This window comes from Manduca sexta, unplaced genomic scaffold (assembly GCF_014839805.1).
Source record: "Manduca sexta isolate Smith_Timp_Sample1 unplaced genomic scaffold, JHU_Msex_v1.0 HiC_scaffold_2347, whole genome shotgun sequence".
Classification (NCBI taxonomy): Eukaryota; Metazoa; Arthropoda; class Insecta; order Lepidoptera; family Sphingidae; genus Manduca; species Manduca sexta.
This window is the reverse complement of record NW_023593302.1, coordinates 1-24625: the sequence shown is the minus strand read 5'-3', so window position 1 is coordinate 24625 and position 24625 is coordinate 1. Positions and strand designations below refer to the sequence as shown.

The 24625-nt window shown below is 35.3% G+C and overlaps 3 protein-coding genes across 3 annotated transcripts; 1 reads left to right on the top strand and 2 right to left on the bottom strand.

The window, feature by feature from the left end:
• Positions 1-517: 517 nt before the first annotated feature.
• Positions 518-5366, bottom strand: LOC119192100 (farnesol dehydrogenase-like; the record flags this gene model as incomplete). Its single annotated transcript, XM_037445933.1, is given in 6 exon segments — positions 518-646; positions 1120-1261; positions 2439-2607; positions 3299-3390; positions 3393-3438; positions 5180-5366. Coding segments are annotated over 5 exon segments (569 nt in total), but the record flags the coding sequence as incomplete, so codon positions are not given.
• Positions 5367-6795: 1429 nt separating this feature from the next.
• LOC115452525 (zinc finger protein OZF) lies at positions 6796-18399 on the bottom strand. Its single transcript, XM_037445935.1, is given in 11 exon segments — positions 6796-11237; positions 12006-12056; positions 12264-12421; positions 12673-12836; positions 12973-13091; positions 13493-13582; positions 16076-16170; positions 16818-16859; positions 16862-16943; positions 17387-17512; positions 18240-18399. Coding segments are annotated over 11 exon segments (1032 nt in total). The 5' UTR covers positions 18276-18399; the 3' UTR covers positions 6796-11168.
• Positions 18400-18754: 355 nt separating this feature from the next.
• On the top strand, positions 18755-23437 carry LOC119188334 (5'-AMP-activated protein kinase catalytic subunit alpha-2-like). The gene is given in 10 exon segments (XM_037445934.1): positions 18755-18767; positions 18770-19020; positions 19699-20004; positions 20290-20589; positions 21255-21450; positions 21879-21990; positions 22205-22324; positions 22455-22582; positions 22585-22637; positions 22640-23437. Coding segments are annotated over 10 exon segments (1545 nt in total). The 3' UTR covers positions 22706-23437.
• Positions 23438-24625: the final 1188 nt, after the last annotated feature.

Genomic DNA, 24625 nt, shown 5'->3' with positions numbered 1-24625 from the left:
GGTGTTGTATGACACCGCTTTGAGGGTTCGAGTTCGAATCCTGAGAAGTCATATTGGGTTATTCTGCTCAATATCAGCCTGAGTCTGAAATTTCTACACGATATATCATAGGCCCTTTCAAAACATGCAACGGAACACATATGGCAATAAGTGTGTAACCTGATTACACCTCTACCTACCTCCTCGATGATAAAGGTGTCGTGTGTATTTTTACTAATTATTTTATTCATACATAAGCCATAGTTTAGCTTAGTTTTTCCAAAAGACACAATACCAACTGACCTAGAAATCGAACCCAAGACCTCTCAGTTTAACACATATTACTTCTTTTAAATATGGGTGATAATAATAGTGCTCTAAAATAGAAGAAAAATATTAGGTGTTGGTTTACAAATACGGCAGATTTCCATGCCCTCGCGCATTGACTGCAAACCGAGACTATACATTGCCTGTTGCTCGTTGTTTCTACGTCAAATATACACAAAACAAAAATAAGTTTATGCACCGTTAAACTTACCGTTGTCTTAATTTTACTATTACAATCCGCCAACTCCCCGGCGAGTGTTTTGTGAGCACAGTAACTGCGTGCTTCGATGGCGAGTACAAATTAAACATAGTATCAAATGGCACGTAATGTCCAGCCACACTGAAATGAAAAAAGTTTAAAAAAAAAAAATTACCACCTTCAAAAACCACTTAAAACAAAAAAACAACGTACTGGTCAACAATTTTTGAGTCGGTGACTAATTAAAAATGCTAGGTAAGCTAGTTACTGAGTTCTGAGGTAACAAACATAAAAAAACACGTCGAACTGATAACCTCCTACTTTCTTTAAAGTCGGTTAAAATACCTAAAAAACAAACAGACATTCTGCGGACATAACATCAGACCACCAACTAAAATTGAAAAAATAATAATAAACTGTATAATTGTAAAATGTAAGTAGATATTGTAACTGACTTTTTGGGTGATCAACAACGTCAGCGGCCCTGTGACCACAAAGTCTTCGAAACGTCGGGAAAAAATTATAATATAAAAAACCGCAATAAAATCCGTAAAATTGTTCTATTTAAATATATAATATTCGCATAAACATAAGTAATCATTATACTGAAGTACCTGTTAATGTTTATAATGTGTCCATCGAATCCAGCTTTCTTCATAGAAGCAACTGCGTGCCGCGAACAAATAACAGGCCCTTTTAAATTCACATCAATAACCCTCATGACATCTTCTTCGCTTAATTGCTTGTCGCTCAAATCTGAAATAAACAGTCTTACTTATAAAAAAATTTACTCGATCAGCTATACTTAAGTCAAAACCCGCCATCTTGCTTCCTAATAAGGTTTAAACTAGGAACCGGTGATGTTTTTGAGAACTATTTGAGCAATTCTTAACCACCTCTTAACGCTAACACAAGTTTATAAGTAAAACTGTATAGATTAAATTGAAGTTTATTTAATATTTTAAACCGATTTCAAAAGAAGGACGTCGTAAAGTTTTTCATATTATTTATAAGGATAGGTCCACCTCTGCAGAATGCACACAGCGATAAAAATAACCTGTGAGAACTTTGCAATACACACTCATGCTGTTTATTCCCGAAGGAGTAAGCTGAGGCATAACTAGGACGCCCTCTTCACCATGTATATACGTATATACGTATGTGACGTTGCAATAAATTTAATTAACGCGTACACAAATTTAAGGGCTATCGCAGTTGACGTAATACTTTTGAGCTTGACCCGGTTTAAAACAAAAAAATAATTATAATATTATTGTAATGGCTAAAGACCCGTTGTATGTTGAGTGTCCGAAAATACCCACGCTTCGAATGAACATAAATTTCAAGAGATTTATTTATTTTTTATTTTATGGGTCACCACCATACGTTAGTATTATAAAATACTTTTAGTTTAAATGTTGCCAGGATATTATTACATAAAAAATAAAAACGACACCTTAGTAATTTGAATTACGAACCTACCTTAATAACAAACAAGAACATACCTTAAACATTTTTTTTTTTCATTTTATGCTAATAAAACAGAGTACAACACTCATTGGCTATATTCCCACAGCATTCATGGCGTTTATTACTGTTTCTTTATTTACTTATCTATTTAACCTGCATTAAACTAATAAAATGTCTGCCAAAACAACGTATCTATTAAAAACTAGCTTTTACTCGCGGCTTCGCCCGCGTTAAGGAGTTTTCCGGGATACATTTTTTGACTTGACATGTATCGTTATATTATGACCAAATTACACAAAATCGTTATAAATTGTAGCCTATGTGTTATTCTGATGTATAATCAATATTACTGTAAAGTTCCATCCAAATCCGTTTAATAGTTTTTTCGTGAAAGTGGAACAAACATACATACATACATCCATCCTCACAAACTCTGACATTTATAATATTAGTAGGATATTACCAGTAATATGGCCTGCACATAAAATACCGGCGTTGTTGACTATAATGTGTACAGTGCCGTGATTCTCCTCGATCCATTTGAAAGTTTCCGCCACGTTCTTTTCGGAGTCCGCGACGTCACACCGCCTCGAAATAATTGTACCTTTCCCGGTCACTGCCGACTGCAGAATCTAAACACGAATTGACCTTTGGTGAAAAAATAATAAAAGCAATGTACACTCTATTTCCTTTGTGTAACTGCTTTTTTCAATGGTCTAAGTTGGTTATTGACATACATAAATAGCATTACGCTTAAGTTTTTCCGTTTTCAGAGATAGGCGAGAGGTAACACACTCATGTCACTAGCTATTTTAGGTCTTGGCCCCTGTATTATAACTTATTGCCATTTTACAGGAACATTTCCAAACTTCGGGCCCGCGATCTTCAGGCTTACATTCAACATAAAATCCAACTATCACTATGCCAGACCAGGGATTCGAACCTGAGACTTTAGGGCAATAGTTGTACCGCGCCCGCCTTACAATTACGCCACCGAGGCGTTAGCTGGTTACTTTGTTATGAATTTAAAAGTAATATCTAAATACGAAGAAAATTATACCTTATATTTAAACGTAGGTTTTAAATTAAACTACCGTTTTGCATTTAATAATCATCTGATCTGAAGGTAGTAAACATTTCAAACAAATACATCGCAATAATTAATTAAAAATTATATCAGTTCTATATGAAGTATATACTGCTGGAGACCGTCTACAAAGATAAAGTATATTGATCTCTGGCCTAATTAGACATGACATACAAATTCTTTAAATCAATAAATAAAACGTAAAAAATAAACATCGTAAAAATATTAAAAATTACATCGACAAGCTGAGGTCTCCGTGCTAGCCCGATGACATTGAGTCCAGCGTCAGCCATGGCAACGCATACTGCGGCTCCAATACCAGCACTTGCCCCGTCACCACTGCAGTCTTGCCGATCCATCGCTCCATTATTATAGTCTAAAGAGAGTGTAAGTCGGTATATGAAGGAACAAAGCTTTTTTATAAGAAAATAAAATAAAAAACCTGATAAGTGCGTGTTGGGCTTGCGCACGGAGGGTACCTTACAAACTTGTAGGTGAGATATCTAAGTATATAAATTTAAGTTGACAAACTTAACTTTGCTGTTTGATGCCTAAATATTATTGTTGCAGTAACCACAAATAATAAGTTTGTAATAATTAAATCTTTTCTTGTTATGAAAGTAGATATATACGGTTTTCAGATTTTTTCCTTTACATGTGCTGTAAGACATCTTTTAGTCAAAATTTATGATTCTAGGTTAACGGGAAATGCCCTATAGATTTAAATTATTTTGTAAAATTGCAAAATATGCGACTTAAACGGTCATATCTTTTGATGACGTGACTTTTAATTTATTTACAGCAGAAAGAGACTGTGGACCCGAGTATTTGATATAAAGTAAAATTTTACGCTAGCCTGAGAATAAAGGTCTTTACAGAACGATTGACGAACTTACGGACAACAAAGTGATACAATAAGGGTTCCTTTTAATGTACGGAACGCTAAAAAAAATCACAAATCGCCTCCTCACAGTAACAAGACTACCTGCTATTCTGCTGGAAAAAGTGATCTACAGCTAAATTGTTATTCCCAAGCTTGCTCTATCTGCAACTCCATCCAAATTCAGCGATTTTTGTCTAGCAAACATCCAAATTTCCAAGACATATTGACAGAGTATCGCATCAATGCTAAGTCATATATGATAAAATTCTTTACACTTTTTTATGATTTCAATTAATAACAATATTTCTTACGGTAATGAGTTTGACCGTTTGTCGGTGCGCGCCCCCCACGGCGCAGCAATAGAGCCGTAGCGTGACGATTTATATTAGTTTATTTTTTATTATCTAGTGCCATAACGTATTTATAGATAAATAGGTACATATATACATTTATACGTATTATTACGCTTGCACCTCTCCCAGTTCTAAGATTATATAGAGCGGACATTAGCAAGATTGTCATACAAAAATGTTGTGCTTACGCGATGTTTATCTACCGTAAAATAGCAACACACCAATGTAAAATACTTCATAATTTTTCCATATCGTCATTTGCACGTTTTTAACGCGAAATACATTTTTGTGTAAATATGTTATATTGTATTAAAATCTTGTCTGCGGACGTTGTAAAATCACACGATATTTCAACTATAGCAATGACTTATTATTAATTAGTAACAACTTTTGGAGCACAAATATGGTCCTAACTTCTTCTCTATAACTAACTATACTGTTTAATGTGTTTGTATCCCAGATGATTTGGATTGATAGAAACGGATTACAACTTAGCACAATTTAGAAATGCGACTTTATCTACCTTTACTGTTTTCCTACATTCCCATTGTTTATGTCTGTCCTTTCTTTCATAGACTGGACTATAGTTTCGGATATTATTATACTTTATAAAGTGTGTTATTTTTAAGTATAACCGCTTTTGGATAAAAGGTAGTTAGTTACCTATTTAATCATGAAGTGGAAATATTAATACTAATTAATATTAATATTTATAACGTGGCTGCTATAACTAAAAATATAGTTAACAAAAAGAGATTCTGAAAACCAGTACCTGTATCATGTTGAACTAACAGATTCGCATACTAAAAATAACCAATTTCCCACATAACAACATGTAATGCACTAATAAAATCGTAAAACGTACCTGTGTAGTAACTAACCTTTTAAAGAAAATTTTTGTTTTGCAACACCGCACACAATCCAATGCCGGCAAGCTGTATGTTCGCCACGGTTACTAAACTTATTGTGTCCCTAGCGGTATAAAATGCAACGTGTTTTTACAATATTGAGAAGTTAATTCACTGTTTTTAGCCCAAGGATACCATAATGGCCGCAGTGACTTGCCTTTATACAGTCTCTTTATGCCAATCATGCTACAAAATGTTATAGGTACTTATCTACTGCGTCTTCGGGTAGTCATTAGTTAGATAGCTAGTGAAAGGCTGGTAGGTTAGCTAGGCTAGGGCTCATGTCCTCACCAGTGAGGATCGTGACGCGTTTTCCTTTTATTTCCCTCTACCTACCAACCCGAGCTGGCTACTTTGTTTTACCTTATGCCTTGTATTCCTTAAGAATTTCATTTTAATTTAAAATGTCCGCAGTTATAAGTGATCTTAAGTGTTGTTTTGAAATAATAATAATTATTCTGATATATTGTTTTGACGTATAAATGCAACTGTTCGCCTACGTGAAAAACATTATGCAAATTTCGGTAATAATGTTTACAAGAGTTATAGGAATCAATATGTCCTAGTCGGTAACAGTGGCAAAAGTTGAAATTTTCCAAAAGGGAACCGAAACAACATTGCGGTATATGCATAAATGCGGTTTGCAAATCATTCTGATGATAATAAGATATTACATAGAGAGAAGTCGGCAGGAATCGAGTTATGTGGACCCTTCAGTCTTCATCACTGGTCGGTGGTGAATATCACATATCTTTATCACTCACATATGTATCTTTGCTGATTTTTTAAAACCTTTATATATTGTGTTTGCTGCTGAGTACCTATTGTAAACCAGTATATTATACAAATCAGCACTTGTTAAGTTATTTACGTTTTTTCAATTGCATATTCCGGTTATCGCAGGAGCCGCGCTTAATAGAACTTCAAATATACCTACACAGTACACACATCACGCCATTTACCCCGAAGGGTAGACAAATGTGAAACCACGGCATCCACTTTCCCCTTGTGTGCCCCGTTCCATAATGTATATAAATAAATAAATGCGAATGTTAGTTAATTGTTTGTATGTTAATGAACAATAAATTGATATGTTATTTGTTTTTTTTACTATTTCTATGAAGTCAATGTCGATAATAGTTTGACAGTAAAACATTATCTGCGCTTCGCTCCACCATAAATGCGCCGGCCCGGCCAGTTTCTATTTTAATTACTTACCATTCTTGCCTATTTCAATAGTAATTTATCTGACCTCGATTTTAAATAATGAGGCCTGCTAGCCACTGACAAGTCAATGGAACTTCTGTAATCCAGCTCGATCAGTGTCTTTCAGAAAACAATTATAACCTGACATGAAAAATAAAAACCTCGTCATGTTCTGGTAAAATATGGAACTAAACGAAAGAGCAAAAGTGGAGTTCTCAAAACGTTTTTTTCTTTGGTCAGACAAAAGAATTACTGTTCACTTTTATTAATTATACATTATAGCTTTTTCTTCACTGACCATCTCTCTGTACAGGGAGTTCAAGAATAGCAATTATCACATAACGTTAAGAAGCTAGAGATATAGGATTAAAAAAGAAACAACCATTAATATTTTCAAATTGTATAATATATTTTATTAATTATATGTTACTAATAGAAAAATTCCGACATGGCTGACGCTTAACAAGGCTACGGATAACATAAATGTCGACTGTACACTCAGCATACTTCATACTATACCATCTGATACTCTTATACATTCATAGGAACATTTGCACCTTAGCCTAGATCGTAACTCTACGGCTACCGGAGATAATTTTAAAAAGCCGGGAGTAAAGCATTCTTTGAATAAAACCTCCAATCTTTTTGGACTCTGCCCCATGTAACCTTTTTGTCTATGACCGAAATAAGCTAATTGCTATCGCAAAAATAAGATAAAATTACCACTCTTTGGAAATAGACAAAACGAATGAACGGCCAATACAAGCCATTTAAATCGTTGAAAGCGCATGTGCAGAAGTCGTTCGTTCCTATAAGCTTGTGTGAAATAAAGTTTTACAAGTATTGGCCATACGTTCGCTTTCCCTTTCACACTTTGTCTATTCATGTAATAGGGTACGAAGGCATTGTCCATTCTCTACGTCTATGGTTAATGTACGCAACTGCTGACACTTGTGACCAACTTCAGCCCGGTCAAAAACATTGGAGGTTATAATGAATGAATAATTAATTTCAACGTTTAAATATTTTTCAAGGCTTTTATAAGTTTTTATAATTCCATATAAGTAGTTAATATAACAATCGAAAATTTATTAACATTTTATCGCACCTGAGAAGTTGTTATAAAAATATTTTTTAAGACGAATATCCTTTTTTATACTATACTTTACTTCCCGGCTTACAATATTTTATATAATCTATTTGCGTCACTGCTACCTTCTTAAAGACCAGCTCAACGAGTGACAAAACCATTAAATATTTTGCATATGTTATAAATATAATCATAAGTTGACATTGTAAAATGGAAGTGTTATGTTTTATTATTTCTCTTTTGTCGAGTCATTTAGGGGTCCAAAAACAAAACCCCTGATTAAAATATTTTTCATCAAGACTTATAAAACGGATTTCAAACTTCATATCAATTTTCAAGATAATAAAAAAAATCATAATGTAGTTGATCTTCGAAATAACGAATATACATAAAAATCTATAAATATCGATGTTCCTAAAAGTTACGTCAATAATGAATATAAACATAAAAAGACCTATTGTAAATGAAATAACTCATAGTAACTATTAAATAAAACTGATATGAAAACATTAGGCCGAACTTGCGGCTGCCACTACCCCGCAAAATGAAATACATGAAAGCTGCCTGAAGTTGTTACTGAAATTCCATTATTTAACGAAAAATTAATGAATCATTTCTAATTATAATTATAACGGAACACCAGATAGTAATCAAAATCAACCATGCTGCAAACCTTATTCATATAATATTTAAAGGCCTCTCTGCCAGTAAATATTTATAAAATACATAAAAACAAAGATTTGATAATTTTTAATAAATCAATTCAATAGTCCAATAGTCAATCAACTTTATTTTTTGTGTATAATGGAATTCCATAACTTAGTACAGATATAAAGGTCAACTTGACCGGCACGGAAACACGTTGAATAAAATCGCGTTTATTTTGTATGCGCGGTTTCATAATAAATTAATTAAGACACTGTCCAACTTGGCGCACCTAATCGACACCAGGCATGACAGATATTGTAAAAAAAAATATATTAAATTGGCCAACCCCTTAGAATGACCAAAAAATGCGACTCCTAAGTCAAGTCGTTTAACTTTGACGTTTGTGTTTGGTCGAGAGACCAATGCGTCAGTCACGTGGTAGCCTCCCAACCAATCACAATAAAACGACACGGAGTCGTGTCGTGTTTTTTTGCCACATTCTAAACAGTAAGCATACATATATAGCATATATAGCATATATGTTTACGTTTCTAATAAAAAAAAATAATAGACTTAAAGGACAAGTTGCGTAAACATAGGTCACGACAGTACTAATACTAAAACGTTATGTTATATTGATGTCTTAGTATGACCTTATGAGCAAATTATTAATTGATTATTTGATGAATTTGATAAATAATTGGAATTAATAAAAAAATCATAATATATTTAAAAAATATTGAATGTGAAGTAATACCCTATCGTAATAAAAAAAAGTCATATTCTAATCGAAATGTTATTGCCATATAAAATGGAAATCATCTATTGGTCATTTAAAATACCTGACACACAAGCAACTGACTTGACAGTTGTGTACTATTATTTACTGGTATGTCAGTAGCTCGACTCGTCTCGACGTGTCACAGTATGTAGCTACTAATAAGACGGCGTGGGCTCTGGCTAATCCGCTGTCGACTTTATCTATTAGCGGGATTAGATACTTTGTTTAACGAGACAAGCTTGTCGTTCGCCTGATGATAAGTGATATGACCGCCCGTAGACAACAGAAACACCATCCAACACCTTGAATTAAGTACTGTTTGGTATTCCACTGCGCTCGCCATCCTGAGACATGAGATGTTAAGTCTCATTATGTCCAGTAGTTACACTGGCTACAATGTCCTTCAAACCGGAATAAAACAGTGACTACACACTGCTTGTATTGCGAGTAAAAACAGAAAATCTAATGCAAGCCACTGACCACTCGCACCAGGTCGGTAACATACGCCGTAACAGCTCTATCAGTGACACGGGGCCGCCCGGCTCTAAGAGCCCCTCTTGGTTCATACCTATATTAAACTCAGCGGCCAATCAAAAGTTCGCTCCCTGAACACCCACAAATTTTAATAAAGGGCCGCTTTGTGGCAAGCCACGCTATAGACTCGCACATAACATTGATTGATACGATCATGCTGGACAGCAGATGCACTGAACTGTTGTAATTGGTTAGAAACAGACTACCTTACAAATTTTAACCAAATGATTTACTTATAAAATTATTGTTTTTATTTATTGTATTCATCCTGATGTATTTACTTCCAATATAAAACTGGCATAACACCAATATCCAACAATATTACATAAAGCACATTAATATAAAATAATAATCTACCTTTTACTCCCGCCTATATAATTACTCTTATTACTATGTTATATGCATATAATTATGATCCACAATACGTATTACAACGAAAAAAAAGCATAAACTATTTTCGAATTTGTAAATACTATTCTGTTCTGGGATATATAAAAAATATTGCATGAAAAAATTAATATCTTAAAATGTAACAATGTCTATATTATAATTACTATGAATTGCACTTACCTCTAATATCACTTACAAATAATTCTTAAATATAATTGTAGATCCTCTTCTATAATTCCAAAATTAAACCGAGAATTGATATATTAGCTAAGAGAATCCACTTTTAGAGATCACTGTTAAAATTTCAATACTATTTGTAAATTTTGTTTTCTAAAAAAATCCTCTGACATTTTATCAGTTTTTTTTTATATTTCCACAAAATCTAAAGGCACAACCAATTCTGTATAACAGTTGTGAAATGTCTTACTTTTTTCTTGTGACATTGAAAATCATAAGTCATTACTTTTGTTGATAAACATGTGCTGTTTCCTTAGTTTTTAACAATAAAAATATGAAAGTATGTATATTATTAATTTTATACATATTTTTTTAAGAAATAATATTATCGACTGTCTGCTGTTTTGCCCAATCCTATTTTGGGTTAGCATATTGACAATGCATTTTGCAATTATACAAAGCAACAAAGCCCAAAATATTAGTGCCAGACGCACAAGTACTTGAAAAATAAACTCTCTAAGGGCGTTGCAAAAAGTGGTGCTTTAGGCACTTGAGATCTGATATAGGGAAAAAGAAAAGAAATCGAATATTCTTACCGATAGCGACCTACTTTCTTATTCGATACTTTTTCTAAATTAGTGATGTAATATTTTCTTTTTAGCTGCCGAAAAAAATATTTGATAATGTAGAGATTCCAAAGCACAATTATACCTTATGGTACAGGTTGTTTGTGATTCTTCTGTATCGATACTACTTACTAGTAAAGTATCGATACTTTTATTCGATAACGCATCTCTAGTATTAAATTACCATCAGAAAAAAACCCCTATCATTTCTGCATGAAGCTTGATAAATTATTCGTCTTCCTGAAGACATATACTGCAATGGAGTGTAAAACCCTTCACTACTTGTGAGATTAGACCTAAGTCATAGAAAATGTATGAAACTTTCATACTGTTATGCTATGCGTTGCAATACGGCCCTTATTAATGTGCGCTAACGTTTAAAATAGTTTAAGTACAGAGCACATGTAATCTTACGTAATTGGACCTAAGTTAGAACAATGTACGATTATGATCTGCAGATATTAGATACGAAACTTGTTTCGACACTTAGCTTAATCTCTATCTCACACATCACTGGAACAAACTCTGCACTTTCAACTTGGGCAAGTACTGGGACTGCGACTGCTTGATGATCGTCACCTGAAATTATATTATCGAATTAACAAATTGAGTATACAAACTTGTGGATCTGGTTTAAACAGGCATAATTGTGTCGACTGACGAGAGATAATCATCTCCAGTCAGTCTACACTATATATGGATCCCTCTCCACTTACCATCAGGTGCAGTGTCACATTGTCTTGCCCGTATAGAAAAAAAATGCAATGGTCATACAGCATACATAAGAGGTATTCGCAATTTATTATTAGACATTATGCCTGGTGTCGACTAGGCGCGCCGGATGAAAATGAATCTAGTCGTATTAATACGACTGCTGATTCGATTCTCCACGCATAGATGCTCCTCAAATCGACGTTGGCCATTACGCAGTATAAAAATTATCTATTGATAAAATTTTCTCTCATAATAGCTTATTATGTATAAGGGAATCGCTTCTGACAACGAAGATAGATGATAGTGCATATGATTGCTGACAAGACGACATAAAAATTACAATCGTATAATTATAATTTTATCAATGAATCGTTGCACGGCGCGCTCCGCGCGAGCAAGGTCGTTGACCCCGCGCGTCAGCTGATTATTCTTCGCGTTTCTTTAAATTACTATCATTTTCTTTTTTGCTTCTTGGTTTTATTTTTCTTTTCATTCATTATCCCATATAAAAATAAGAGAAGTAACTAATAATAATTACTTGACAGCAATTTTTTTAGCGTATTTCAAAATTTTAAAAAATTGCCTATTTTCGTCTTCGAGAGCCCTACTCTATAATCTGTTTCTATTTCTTACCTCATGATACTGCATGTTCTCCTTCGGCTCCAATGGATCTTCCTTCAATATCTGGAAAAGGTGGAAAATATGAATAACGTTTTCCTGTACAATAGCAGAATGAGTTTGGATTTTTTTTATATTAACATGAATTCTATTAAAGTAAAATAATCAACTTGTAAAAGTTCTATTACAGATGCGTGTGGTGGCAGTACGCGCAGCTGGTGCGCGCGCAATAACTATTTTGTGTGTCACTCACTCGTCAGTCGTCATGCGTACCTTGGGCGGGCGGCCGCGGCGCGGCGGCGGCTCGTGGTGCGTGGTGCGCGCGGCGTGCAGCACGCGCAGCTGGTGCGCGCGCAGCAGGTGCTCCGTGTGCTCGCGCGGCGACGGGAACTGGCTGTTGCACGTCGAGAACACGCACGGGTACACGCGCTCTAAACACAACCACACACAAACATTAACATTTAACACTCATTGCCTGTATGTTACTTATGACACTGCGCATCCCTGTCCTTAAACAGGGATACGGAAAACAGAGACAGAAATGATGGGGAACAAGGACAGAGACAAGGGCGAAGAAGACAAGGCTAAACATCGGATAGGGAGGATATAGATAGCTATGGGGACAGGGTTAGGCATGGGGGTAAGAACTTAAACAAGAATGGGGACATAGTATTGTACTGACTGGTATCCTCCGGTTGGTCATGGCTGGTGTCCCCGGCGGCCACGTGCACCACCACGTGCTGCTGCAGCGAGCGCTCGTTGGGGAAGGTGAGCTCGCACACCGGACACGCGCGCCGCTGGTTCGGATGGCGCGCCACCACCTTCACGTCCACGTGCGCTTCGCGTCTACACAACAAACATAATGATCATAAAAATTATAGTCCTATCACTACATTTTCTTAACATAAAGTTTCATTTCATTTCAACAATAATAAATAAATCTTTTGCAATCAATTCAAAGTAGTATTAAAAAATATGATACCTATGATTGTACATATGGTTCCGCTGCTGGAACTGCTCTCCGCAGACGGTACAGTCGTACGTGGTCTCCACGGGGCGTCCGTTCAGATGCCGCTTGCGATGCTGGTTCAGATTCGTCACCTGAACAACACAGAACAAGAATTAAGCCCATTCTAGTATTTAAAAAATATCTTAATATTGTTTGTGGGTTAAAATTAAGTACCGAGATTAACTACTAAATGGTGGATCCTATGAAAGTAGTTTTGAGGTCCCGTATTGTCTTCAATCTTTAGAAGACACACAGCTAAGATAACACGTCTGAGGATGGCGAATTCAATCCCAATAATTTTAAATAAGTTTTTCACCTATTGATATACCTTTGAGAAGTTTAATAATAATAATAACCGATCAATATTTATACATAAAACTTTTTGGATTGCCAATTCACATAATACCATAAATAATTACATAATATTAGATTTTATTATACTATTTTCTTTAATAGACAAAATAACAAGTTTCAAAGACCGCAAATATTATACCTGAGCATACGCCTTGTCACAACCCGGCTCGGGGCATACGAAGGGTCTCTCGCCAGTATGAAGACGAACATGGTTGTTCAAATTGGTCACCTAAACAAAAAAAAAAATTACAAACAACTTTGTTACCTGTTATGTAACTGGTTACCTAAATAAACATTTTTTCCCATGCCTCTGTTTATTCCTATACGAAATCTATTTTGACACGCTTTAAAAGCAGGTAGTAGACATTTTACAAGTGTAATTTAAATAACATAATATTATCTAATAATGCAGTTTTATATGGCCGGAGCTGCAAACATAAACTAGTCAATTCTTAGTAAATTTTTTCCCACACCTAACAAGATATTTAAAGGTGTAAAATGTATACAAACACATAAAGCTGAAGAGTTTGCTTGTTTAAACACGCTAGTCTCAATAACTCTACTAGACCGGTTTTGATATATTTTTTTCTCAGATAGCTACATTATTCCTGCATGCTTTAGGCTATTTTTATCCCGGGAAAATATAAAACGCGACTTTTATCCCGGATTTTTTTCTTCCATGCGGTCTTCCAACCAAAAGCTAATTACTGATAAATGTGATATAAAATATTTAAAACAATTATAAATAAGGATTTAAGGTTTTTTATATTATAAATAACAAGGCTGTACAAGAGAAGTAATAAAAAGTAATAATACCAGTCTTTTAGTTACCAGGTCAGTAAAAATGATTATGAGACTTTTTAGCTGCAAATGTAGGTCAGGTGCATATCTTATCTAATGACTTCATAGCCTAGCATTGCGTTGTTGTTATGAATCACTCTTTAGTTTCTTGTCTACTAAATCCCTGTAGGATTATAAACATTAATTTAGGTGCAAAAGCACTCCTCAAAATCTTCAAATATCACCATACCATATAAGTGACAGTAATTAAGTCAAAGATTTCATTATAATTTATTTATTTGCTTAAATACATATTATGTAAAGGTAGAATTAATGTCAAAGGCTATCAGTCAACCCGTAGCAGTGCACAAATAAAAACGTAGCAGGTGCAATATGACTATCTGTGGACCCAATGATTGGTTCATAGACAACCGAAAAACTGCCCGATAATAATGTCACTAACTACGACAGTTAGACACCTTTCAGTTCTTATTACATCGCCTGCTCAAAATAGCTGCAAGATGATCCCATTAATTGAGTTTCTACTATTCAGATCATTCAATTCTATTACCATAATGAGATGTATTTTAATAACAGTATAATACAAATAATAAAGCAAAGAAAAGATCTTTCTAACTCGACAAACATGTTATAAAGTTTAAAGTTTTTGTTTTTATTTAATGTATCTTGTCTATATATATAAAAATGAATTGCTGTTCGTTAGTCTCGCTAAAACTCGAGAACGGCTGAACGGATTTATCTTATCTTGGTCTTGAATTATTCGTGGAGGTCTAGGGAAGATTTAAAAGGTGAGAAAAATTCGAATAATTGCCGGGAAAATCCTCAAAACAGCATTTTTCTATTTCCCATACAAACGTTTTCTAACTAATACGTAGAGTCAATTTGAGCTTTATTGCTATTGTATAAAGTTCACTGTTGTCTAAGCAATGTAGGTGTGTTCCTAACATCAAAGCAGTGTGCGTTGGAGCACAGAATATAATAATGTAATGTCGCGTTCTGAAACTCAACAAAAGTGATATCGCGGACCCGACTAAATTGAACAGTCACAAAATTTAATATATCATTAGTTATTATTTGGTTGGCTTCACGATATTATTTCTTTTGTTTTACTTTAAAATGCATGTTTTCGTTATGGACAATTTTTGAGCTACTTTTGCATATCTATACTTATAATAAATCTGTAGAGAGGTCAATTCTGTACATAAAATATATTTCCAAAATAACTGGGGGTGATTAGGGATCGATACTGATGCCAAAAATGCAATTAGTAAAATTTTTGTCTGTCTGTATAACCGTTATAGAAACAAAAACTACTCGACGGATTTTAACTTAACTTGGTACAATTATTTTTCATACTCCTGAGCTGGTTATAGTATACTTTTCATCACGCTACAATTAATAGGAGCATAGCAGTGATGGAAAATGTTGGGAAAACGGGAGAAGTTACTCCATTTTTTAAGCTTCCGTCATTTCGTGTGCAACCTTAATGGTTAAAAGTTCCTTCGATTTCACCAGGATCCCATCATCAGACCCTGACCGGACAATCGGACCACCTGCATACCACCATAAATTAAAAAAACATCCCGACAAATTGAGCACCTTCTCCATTTTTGAAACCCGAAATCCACGCGGGCGAAGCTGCGGGCGGAAGCTAGTAATAGAATATATCTTATACCTACATTAGTTTTTCTTTGGGATATGTATTGTATATAAGTTATTTTAGTGACACCTGTGACTATCCAATCGAATCTATAATATAACAGGTATAATAATATAATAACAATAACATGTATATTTATAAACTCTTGATTTATTTCATCGCTGAGTTTATGCTTTAATTTTTTATAATTAAAATAAAGAACGATACTCAAAACTCATACAGCTATTATAAAGCAATCCAATAAAACATAAATGTCTTTACCTGTGTAAAAGCTTTTCCACATTCGGAGCACTTGAATGGCCTCTCATTGGTGTGAATGCGGAGATGAGCTCTCAAGTTGTTAGATTGAGAAAATGCTACAAATAAAAATGTTAATTATTAAAACTAGTGGAATAGACAATGTGAGTGGAGTAAGTATGTTGGCGGTGAGATATATTTTATATCCACCCAGATAGCGACCACCATGCACAAGGTATTAAACCCGTTATAGTGGCCCGCAAAAGTGTGTTGGTTCTGAGATCATCCTGTGTATATCAGGTTCCAACAGGCCGGCATAATTATGTCGACTGCCGAGCGGTAATCGGTATTAAACCCGTTATAGTGGCCTGCACAAGTGTGTTGGTTCTGAGATCATCCTGTGTATATCAGGTTCCAACAGGCCGGCATAATTGTGTCGACTGCCGAGCGGTAATCCTACTCTCGTTAGTCGACATTCTATTGAACCCCACTCCACTTATCTTCAGGTGCAACGGGGTCACCTTGCCGTGTATGTATAAAAAAAATAGTATCTATATATAGCATAAAAATCATAGGTATTTAACTGAGGAACTTGTTATATTTTGATGCCAAGTCAAACAAATTAAATGTAGCGTGATATTGGATGTGTTTTTTTTATTCACATTTGTTTGTTTTTTATTATCCTACATTGAAACACCATACTTGAAAACATTCAAGTATTATTAACATATAATAGGAGCAGATACACAAATAATGTGGTAATTACCTTTATTGCAGTAGGTGCAGACAAAGCGCCGCCGCACGGTGATTCCGCCAAGTGGTTCTGCAGCTGAACATTTTTCTGGAATGATTTGTGGCATACACCACAGTACAATGAGGGCTCACCACTCTCCTACAAACATTTATTGCCTAACAGACTGTGTTGTAGCAATTGTTTAAACTGATAATTCCTATATGGATTATCCTTACTTGTTAATAAACTATAATCTGAGTGTAAAGTTTTTTTTCCTATTGCTTATTAAAGCAACTCTCTAAATAATATACTGCAGTCCAAAGTATGACGACAAACAGTGTCATAAACTATAGACCTAGAAAATATACTTAGCAATACTCTTATTGGCTTTCAGGCTATAAGATAGTTATCCTTAATATTGATGGACTTTATGATCACTTTATCAATTTCACTTTTGCTGCCAGTATTAATTTGACATTCAAACAGTCAACACTCATACCATTTGCTATGAAATAAGGAATTAAAAATTTGTCTTAACACATGTTACAATAAAATTTTGATGCAATAAAGACTACATAAATCTAAATATAGTATCTCTGAACCTCTTCACTGTTGGAGGAGTGCGCTTCTGGCTGGTCACAGCTGTTCTCCCCAATGGACACCTCTGGCACCAATGGCTGACATTTGAAGCATGCATACACACCATCCTTGCCCGTTTCAAACAGCTGCTGTGACAAATAAAATTACAATTGTTTTCACTTGTCATAGATAGAAATTATGATCTAAATCATATCCAGAACGGCAAATAAGTGATAACTTAATTAAATGTATACAAAAACAGTCATTGTAATGTTTTGATTGTGGTTCTAAGTTCATAGATATAAAAACTAAGGTGTGTTCTATCACTAACATAGAATGTAGGTCATAAGTTGTACAAACAAAAAAACAGTGTGGAAGTACCAATAATGCACAACTTTCACAATCATAAAGAGCATTCTCGTCACCTTACTCCTAGTCAACAATTTTAGGGTTTATTTGTACAAGACTGTATTTATTATATTCAACATTCGTAGACTTTTTTGTCGTAACAAAGTTATTGGAAATTACTGCGCCCGTGGAACAAGCCAAGGTTCACTATTCATGTTCAAAAAAAACAACACTCTTGTTTTTTTACACGGCGCTAAGAGCCAGACATAAAAACAGACCGTCCGACCGCCCGACAGCAGACGAGTAAAAAATACGCGGGCAGGTTTCGAATGTAAAGGTTTTTTCTAGTCATTGCAGGATGTTCCAGTGCAGTTGCGACACAATTGATCCAAAACATAGCACTCTCTCAAAGGCACAAACCGAAATTGATCCAGGGGCGTTATTTTTATAACAAACCCGTAAAGAAAACAAAAAAATAATGAAAGAATAACACAAAATGTTCGTAAGAAAATGGATGGAGATACTCACAACTGCAGGTTTTAGGCATATTCCACACTTATCCATTGTAAAAACTGACGAAAACCGAAAAACAATGAAAGTAACACATATAAATCCGTAAATATAAAATTTTTCCACATTAGCTCTTGCGGGAAAAAATAACAGGGCGGGGCGGGAATGGGGAGTGCGGGACGAGGTAAGCAATGTAACCCATAGACAAAATCATAGGCAATATTTTAAAATTATTGCCATCTAAACTAAACTATAGTGTACACAGTTCGACACAGAACGCATCCATACATTTCTTACATTTTCTGACAGATTGATATTTAAGATTCCACAAGAATGTCAAGTACTCTATGACATTGACATTTTATCGTGTTTTTCATTTTGGTTGGTCGTGCTAAATTGCGTATATTCCACAAAAATACTTTGATATGAGTTTACATACTTTACTAGTTTGGTGTCCATAGTAAAGAAAATATTTTGGTGATTTATCCTAATGTAAACAATTTGTTTATTTTGCGATCAAATTTGTTGCGAAAATGGCTGAAAAGCCTGAAAACCAGTTCCAGCGAGCAGCAACAGCCAGCCAATCGTGAAAATAGGCCATTACACACTTGGTGCAACATTAGGTGTCGGAACTTTCGGTAAAGTAAAGATTGGAGAACACCAACTAACCAAGCACAAGGTTGCAGTGAAGATTCTAAACAGACAGAAAATAAAATCTCTAGATGTCGTGGGAAAGATCAGACGCGAGATTCAAAATCTCAAATTATTCAGACATCCTCATATTATTAAATTGTACCAGGTAAATATATTTGTTTTGATGACCTTCATAATGTTGATATAATAATATTAATAAAAACGCTACAATAAACTTGTATGGTTCAATTAGAATGCAATACCATATTTAGAAAACAGGGTGCATAATTTATTTTGCAATAAGTTATTATAACAATGTTCATAGTTTGCTAATATTCTTAAAAAAAAATGTGATTTATTCATTTTAATTACAGCAGTGCTACTGTTATACTTATAAACAGTTAAGGACAAGATGACTATACATAAAATGAAGTTTTTATTATAACCATTTATCTTTAATAATATTATGATCACAACCACATTTTAAGTAGTATTCATATATTGTTATCAGAAAATAAAGAGACTAAGGGCCTGTTTTACAAATTTCAATATCAATAATTCAAATATTACTTAATTTATAAATAAAGAAATAATAAACAGATAATGAAGATAGTGCTTCATTTCAATACCATTTATATGTGAGCATAGATTGAAGTGTGTCCTTTGTATTTGGTCAGCTTATACATTTATGTGATGAGTAGCCTTTACTTGGTAGTTGTAGAATAGGCCCTTAGGCCAAATAGTCATAAACCTAACACTACACAGTAGTTTTATATCTTCTTTTACAAGTACACGGACACTAATCCTCACAACCATAAATGGATTAACAAACCTTATTTTTCAGGTCATATCAACCCCAACAGACATATTCATGATAATGGAATATGTTTCTGGCGGTGAACTATTTGACTACATAGTGAAGAGGGGAAAGCTCCAAGAGCATGAGGCTCGCAGGTTCTTCCAGCAAATTATCTCAGGAGTGGACTACTGTCACCGGCACATGATTGTGCACAGAGATCTCAAGCCAGAGAACTTGCTGTTAGACCACAACATGCATGTCAAGATAGCAGATTTTGGACTCTCGAATATGATGATGGATGGAGAGTTTTTAAGGACTTCTTGTGGTTCGCCTAATTATGCTGCTCCTGAAGTGAGTATATTGTAATTGATGGAATGCTAAGTTTTATTACTTTGTGCTAAAAATATTTTTAATGATGCAAAGTGTGAAAATAATTTCATATCAGTCAGCTATTACCCTCAAATGCCATTAAATTACTAGATAGTATTTAACGGATGTGAATATCCATACTTAACAGGTACTTTTGAAATATCGTAATTTTTTGTTATTCACTGCACTCTGACACATATTCAATAAATCTAAGAATTGCTTAAAACAAAAACGTTTTTTACTTTGACTTTAGAATGTACTTTCCAGGTGATATCGGGGAAGCTTTACGCTGGGCCTGAAGTAGACGTGTGGTCGTGCGGAGTGATCCTCTATGCTCTCCTCTGCGGTACATTACCATTCGACGACGAACACGTCCCAACACTATTCAGAAAGATCAAGTCTGGAATATTCCCAATTCCAGAGTATCTAAACAAGAGTGTTGTTAGTTTGCTGTGTATGATGCTGCAAGTAGATCCGATGAAGCGAGCCACCATCGAAGATGTAAAGAAACACGATTGGTTCCAGAAGGATCTCCCTGGATATCTGTTTCCATCGCCCGTTGAACAGGTAGTAGTATGTAATTTGATTAGTGAGTCTATGCCTGAACAGTGAACTGAGAATACTTATATTCAATTCCTATGTTAATAATATTTATCTGACATTCTCCCACTAATTGTTTGGGGTCAGACTTTCGTATAACTTATGGGTGAGGTGGCATCAGGAACCATGAAAAATTTGTGGTTCACACAATGAGTGTATCGCATATCTCAGTAGGGGGATCGGAACCTGCGTGACTTTCACAGTATAGTAAGACACCACAAATGGTAAAACAGCCTATGTGGTAAATGGAAACTAAAGGTAATTCAACAATGTTTTATTTTTAAAAAAAATATTTCTACATCATCATTTATCACCATTAATCCCAGCTATACTATTAATTAAAGTCACATTTTCATACATTAAAACTTATTATTTAGTTCTCATAGAAATTTATATCTATACTTTTTTTGTTTGAACATAATCTCAGGAACTACTACATCGATTTTGAATTATTTTTATACTATAGGAAGCTACATTACTCGTTGAGTACATACTTTTATCCTGGGAAAATATAAAGCAGGATTTTTATCTTAGAAAGTCTTTTAGCGCGAGCAAAAGCTATATATCATATCAATTTAATGTCACTTAGGCCGATCTTGAAGCATACATTTTATACTTATGTAAACCCTTAGGACAGCAGCGTGATCGACACGGAGGCAATATCGGAGGTGTGCGACAAGTTCGGCGTGAAAGAGCATGAGGTGCACAACGCGCTGCTGAGCGGCGACCCGCACGACCAGCTCGCCATCGCGTACCACTTGATCATAGACAACAAGCGTATCGCTGATGAGGCCGCTAAGGCGGAGATCAAGGACTTCTATGTTGCTGGTGAGTTAACTTTTTGGTTCTTATGAGAATAGCTTTAAGATTCACTTTGAATTAATTAAGTCAAAATGTTACGCATTTGAAAATTGAAACTACCTTTATATACTTTCCTACCCTTTATATGCTGGCTGTCCCAGTGGCGTAGTTGTATTGCGTGTGCAGTACAACACTGCTCTCGGTCCTTGATTCGAATCCTAGTTCGGAAAAAGTGATGTTGAGTTTTTCTGCTCAATATCAGCCCAGAGACTGGAATTTGTTACCGAAATGGCGATAGGCTCGCTTCCTATCACATCATGGGACAAAACACAGGCGAAAAGTAGATGCCCCAGTTGCACATCTGCCTACCCTTTTAGGGATGAACCGAAACCGTACCATATTTTATTTTCGATGAAAGTAACAAAAACCAATATTAAATGTGTGTGTGTGTGCAGGCGGCGCGCACGCGGAGCCGGCGCGGCCGCACCCCGAGCGCATCGCCCCGCTGCGCGACAGCGGCGCCGCGCACCCGCCGCAGGACAAGGCCAAGGGCACGCCCGTCAAACGGTACATATTCTTACTTTTATGTCGTTAACCCATAAAAGTTTGAATTACAGGACTTGAAGTCTAGTTTTTAACAATTTTTAACAACCTTTTTGTGGTAAACCATTAATTTTTGATGATTGTAATTTGAAGATGTGTACCCAGCCTAATATCTACTGATAAAATATATTATGTCGATATGATCTGTAAAATCTATAATATATATTTGGTATTTCAGGGCTAAATGGCACTTAGGTATAAGATCACAAAGCAAGCCGAACGACATTATGCTAGAAGTGTTCCGCGCCATGAAAGCGCTCGACTACGAATGGAAAGTGATAAACCCATACCACGTCAGGTACGTACACTTTGCAATATTACATAATATTATAAATATGTCATGGTATCAAAACTATTTATAGTCATTAATTGCGAAACAACTTCCAATGTAATGTGCTAATTGCATAACGCTCGTGCATTTATTTCAGAGTGCGCACGCTAAACAAAATGACGGAAAAACACGTGAAAATGTCCCTTCAGCTGTACCAAGTGGACTACAAATCCTACCTTCTGGATTTCAAATCTCTATCGGGAGAGCGTGAGGAGTCTGAAGAGGACGCGTCTCCCCTCGCTCCCCGGCTCCCCCTCCCTACCCGTCACCCCCGCCGGCGCCCAGGGTCACCACACCATGGAGTTCTTCGAGATGTGCGCTGCTCTCATCATACAACTCGCTCGGTAACCGACCATCGTGACGTACCATAGATACCGCATTGACATGCATGTGTGGGCATTAAGTAAGCAACCAAGAGTGAATTAGAAATGCTTGATCAATCATCTATATTCGAAAGTCAAACATTAACGGGCTTGCGTGAATTGACCAATCAGATCGCTTTATTGCTATGCAATGCTCGTGCGCTGTTCGTGCGGTATCTATTGGAAGTAATCTATGGACGCGCAAACATGGCGTCTAGTCCCGCCTGTTTGTACAAACTGACAAAAACATCGACATGCAATATGTGAAAGATAATCATCAATTTTCCATTGTTGTGTCTTTTCCCCTATATTTATAGAGCTTTTCTAACGTGAGCGCCAACGACACTGACACGCAGATAATGTAACATATAACAATGTATAGAATCGCTGGCACACACTTGATTGTAGTACAAAATGAAATTAAATCTGCGATAGGTTGCGTTGCGTCGCCTACGTATTGGCACTCGCTTAGCCTTTGATGTGGGCTGATAAAATACCGCAGACAATGCTTTGGACATCTTTAATTATTCTTGCAATCAATTGATTAAAAGCATTGTTCGAAAATGGGATTCGAGTACTTATTCGTTTGACATAGTAGTATAGGCGTTGTGACGGTAACATCGATTGTCTTGTCCATCGAACCCAATCTCTGTCACCATTTTTGCCCACTAATACTATTAGAGCAATATTTAAATATAGATAACAGTCTTTCGATAGGTCTTATGCTGCTTCATCCTAATATGTTTTCATAAAAAACATCGCCTTACATATTGGTTAAAATCATATTTATCAGTATTGCTACAGTAATTATGAACCTATGATCATTGTTAAAATCTATATTTCCCTTTCGTGGCGAAGGACTAGGGCACACATACTTTTATAGCGTACTGACGTTCGAACGAAATTAAGACGCGCATTAAACAAGATTCAGTGGTGTAGTTTGGAACTGATATGTGCTAAAAACGCGCGATGTCAATAACAAAATGGCGCGTGCATGAGCCCAAAATTTAAAAATCGCATACTCAGTTTATTTTTTTAAAACAATATCTTGTAGAATTTTCCACAACAAATAAGCAATAACTGAGCCTTAGCTTCAATAATAAGTAAAATAAAGACATCTCAAAACAGCCAGCCCTATAACTATATTCCGTAACTGGCTGTTCAGAGGATATCGGTGCCCTGTAAAAAACATACCGATTCGGAAAACTTAAGCCGTACAGCCTTAGAATGCGATATAGCTATTCCCAATCTTTTGACCAGACTGAATATAGTCACAAGCTGCCTGATAGGCATAGCTTTTACCTACATATTGGATGACAGAAATAGAAAGCGTTTGAAATAACTAACTTCGGGTAATAAAGATTGGGAATGCCAATATTGGAGGTTGTCCTGATTCTAAATAAACCTGGGGAACAAATGAAATGGGGCAGAGGAAATCCAATGCTCATAACTAATAATGAATTTAAATAGAACACCATATATTTATCACAGTTGTTACAAAAATACGCCTCGACATATTATAGCTTTCGCGTAATAAAATAAATATAATGTTGAATAATTTTAGTATTTTTCCATAGTAATAGTCAGACTGCCTTATTGGGTGCATAGTAGGAACTACATCAGAACTATATTATAATAAGATACTATAATCATGTTTTCTTATAATTTTCGCCTACAGTATTAATTTTGCTGAACCTTCCCTTATTCCTACGATAAAAAGCAATCGCTTATTTATGGTTAACATACCAAAGTGAATAATAAATAGGAAGTGCCTTTTGTATAATAAAAAGTGGTTTGCGAGTAATTTAAATTAATTTTGACCTGAATAAGGAGAATGTTTATACTGGTAAAGGTTTCTTTACATTGTGAAAGTAAATTAGACGTAAGTTGGTAACATTGGCGGCAG